Source organism: Myotis davidii, unplaced genomic scaffold (assembly GCF_000327345.1).
Source record: "Myotis davidii unplaced genomic scaffold, ASM32734v1 scaffold609, whole genome shotgun sequence".
Classification (NCBI taxonomy): Eukaryota; Metazoa; Chordata; class Mammalia; order Chiroptera; family Vespertilionidae; genus Myotis; species Myotis davidii.
In genome coordinates, this window is record NW_006300164.1 from 1,396,594 (window position 1) to 1,399,207 (window position 2,614).

At 63.7% G+C, this 2,614-nt stretch overlaps 1 protein-coding gene across 1 annotated transcript in view; it reads left to right on the plus strand.

The window, feature by feature from the left end:
* The window catches only part of CACNA1B (calcium voltage-gated channel subunit alpha1 B), a gene marked incomplete at its 3' end in the record, with an annotated part of 199,377 nt that overhangs the window by 177,047 nt on the left and 19,716 nt on the right, over positions 1–2,614 (plus strand). Inside the window, exon 39 of the mRNA XM_015572355.1 lies at positions 2,464–2,591. Within this exon, the coding sequence (XP_015427841.1) occupies positions 2,464–2,591 (128 nt within the window). The remainder of the gene's footprint in view (positions 1–2,463; positions 2,592–2,614) is intronic.

The window sequence follows — 2,614 nt, forward strand, 5'->3', positions numbered from 1 at the left end:
CGCCCGCTGCCCCCCGAGGCCTGGGCTGCAGAGGCCGGAGGGCGAGGCCCAGCGGAGGCCCCAAGCCGCTTGGGTCTGACCCCGTGCTGGGCGGGGGGGTGATGCTGGGAGCGGCCACTGGCTGTGACGGGCCGTGACTCCCGGGGACACTGCCGTGTCCTCCGTTTGGGGGCTGTGAGACTGCGGGACTTGGTGGCGTTTCCCAGGCTCGCGTATGAGTGTGTGCGCCTGCGTGGGTGTGAGAATGTGTGCACGGCCATGTACACGTGTGCATGCATGTGCGTGCCGGTGCGGGGACCTCCTGCCCCGCGGCTGCCTCAGCGCGTGGAGGTGAGCGTGGACTGACGGGCAGTGCAGTCGGGCACTGTGAGCGCTGCCAGCTTGTCTCTGCCCATTGCCGCCCGGGCCACGTGCTGAGCACCTGCAGGGCCTGGTCCCCGTGGTCTCTGCGCCGGGCTGTGGGGGAAACAGGAATCAGACTGGGGGCCAGGGCGTGTCTGAGGAAGATGGTGGGGTGCGTGAGCAGGTGGAAGGACAGGCCACCAGGCTGGGAAGTGGGGGTCCCAGGGCTGCGGGGCTCAGGGGGCCACAGAGGGCATCAGCCTGGTGCTCCAGGTGCTGTTGGTCATTTGCAATGAGCATTGGAGAGTCTGGTGCCTGAGGGTCCTATTCTAGCAGCAGCCATCTGTCCCCAGACCTGACAGCCACATGGGGTCTCTGGGTGGGGACCCAGGCCGTCGGGGCCGCCTCCTCGCCTCACGCTCCCTCCCCCCCAGGAGCGCCACCGGGGAGGCCTGGCACGAGATCATGCTGTCCTGCCTCAGCAACCAGAAATGCGACGAGCACGCCCATGCCAGCGAGTGCGGCAGCGACTTCGCCTACTTCTACTTCGTCTCCTTCATCTTCCTCTGCTCCTTCCTGGTGAGTCCGGGCGCTGCGCCCAGCGGTGCCGTCTCCGTCTCGGTCCATCTATCTCGGGGCACGTTCGTGATCCCTGGTTTCGATTCCTGCCACGCTGCAAGCTGATTCCTTAGAGACAACTCCCCACTCACATAAAAGGAGTGCCCACCTGAGCCTCTGGAGAGCGCTGGGCTTCCCCGGGCAGCTGTCCCTGCGGTCTCAGCCGCTGGAGGACGCCCAGGGTGGCCACGGACACGGAGGAGCAGCCCCTGCTGGGGATGGGAGCAGGGGACACGCCTGCCTGGCGTGTGGGAGCCCACTCAGGGCAGCGGGAGTGAGCAGTGGGTACTATCAGGAGTGGCAGCTACCTGGCAGGGGCCATCTGGAGAGGCAGCTACAGGTCAGGAGTGTGTCACAAGGGGCATGTACACAGCCACTGCCCTGGTAGATGATGAGGGGGAACGCAGTGTGGCCTCAGATGGGGAAACAATTAAAGGCGCCTCCAGGCTGCACTCAGCTCAAGGGGTCTGAGGAACAAAGGATTGGAAACGGCTGCTCTTCCCCGGGACCCTGGGGGCCTGGTCCTGGGCTCCCGAAGATGCATTTGCAGAAGAATCGGAAGAAAGGCGAAGGCGCTGGGCGGCAGCTCTGAGGCGCCCCGTCTCCTGGGGCGGCCCTTCCCGTCCGCGCACCTCTCCGACTTCACGCTCGGGCGCTCTGACCACTGCCGTTTTTAAGCATCTGGCCCGAGCGTGTCCTTGTCACAGGAGGAGGGGCTGAAAGCCACCAGAATCGGGTCCTTCAGAGCTCGGTGGGGGAGGCGGTGGAGAGCCCAGCGCTGCCGGCACACGCTGTAGCGATCCGGTGGATTTGTCATTAAGTTAAACCTCTGCATCCAAAGACATCAGTGCTGTGAACAGTCTTCAGAGGGGAGAGTATTTGCAGCTCACGCACTTCATGGGGGTTAGTTCGAAACAGAAAGAACCTTACAGCTCAGCAACAAAGAGACAACCACGTGAAATGGGCAAAGAGCCCGGCCGGTGGGGCTCAGCGGTTGAGCGTCGACCTGTGAATCAGGAGGTCAGGGTTCGATTCCCCGTCAGGGCACAGGCCGGGTTGTGGGCTCCATCCCCAGTGTGGGGCGTGCAGGAGGCACCGATCCATGATTCTGTCATTGATGTTTCTCTCTCCTTTCCTCTCCCTTCCTCTCTGACATCAACACAAATACATGTTTTTAAAAAGACCCTGAGCTCATGGCCTCCTGAAGGCCAGCTCTGAGGCGTGAGGGTGGGTGGGGTGGGCAGACCTGGACGGCGGGACGATCGTAGGCTTGAGGTGGTGGGGCCTGAGTTAGGCCGGGGCTTGGAATCAGGACTAAGCATGGTTAGTGTTAGACCTGAGGCTGAGGCTGCTGCTACTGGTGGTGGCATGTGAGCGGCCTCCAGGAGAAGTGTGGGGGCCCTGGGGGTGCGGGGGCCTCTCTGGGCAGGCTCTGGCTGGAGGGGGGCCCGGGGAGGGCAGGCTGAGGTCTCCATGTCGCCTCTTCTCCCTCCTGCCCCGCAGATGTTGAACCTGTTTGTGGCGGTGATCATGGACAATTTTGAGTACCTCACGCGGGACTCTTCCATCCTAGGGCCTCACCACCTGGACGAGTTCATCAGGGTCTGGGCCGAGGACGACCCGGCTGCCTGGTGAGTGAGCCGCGCCCGGCCTC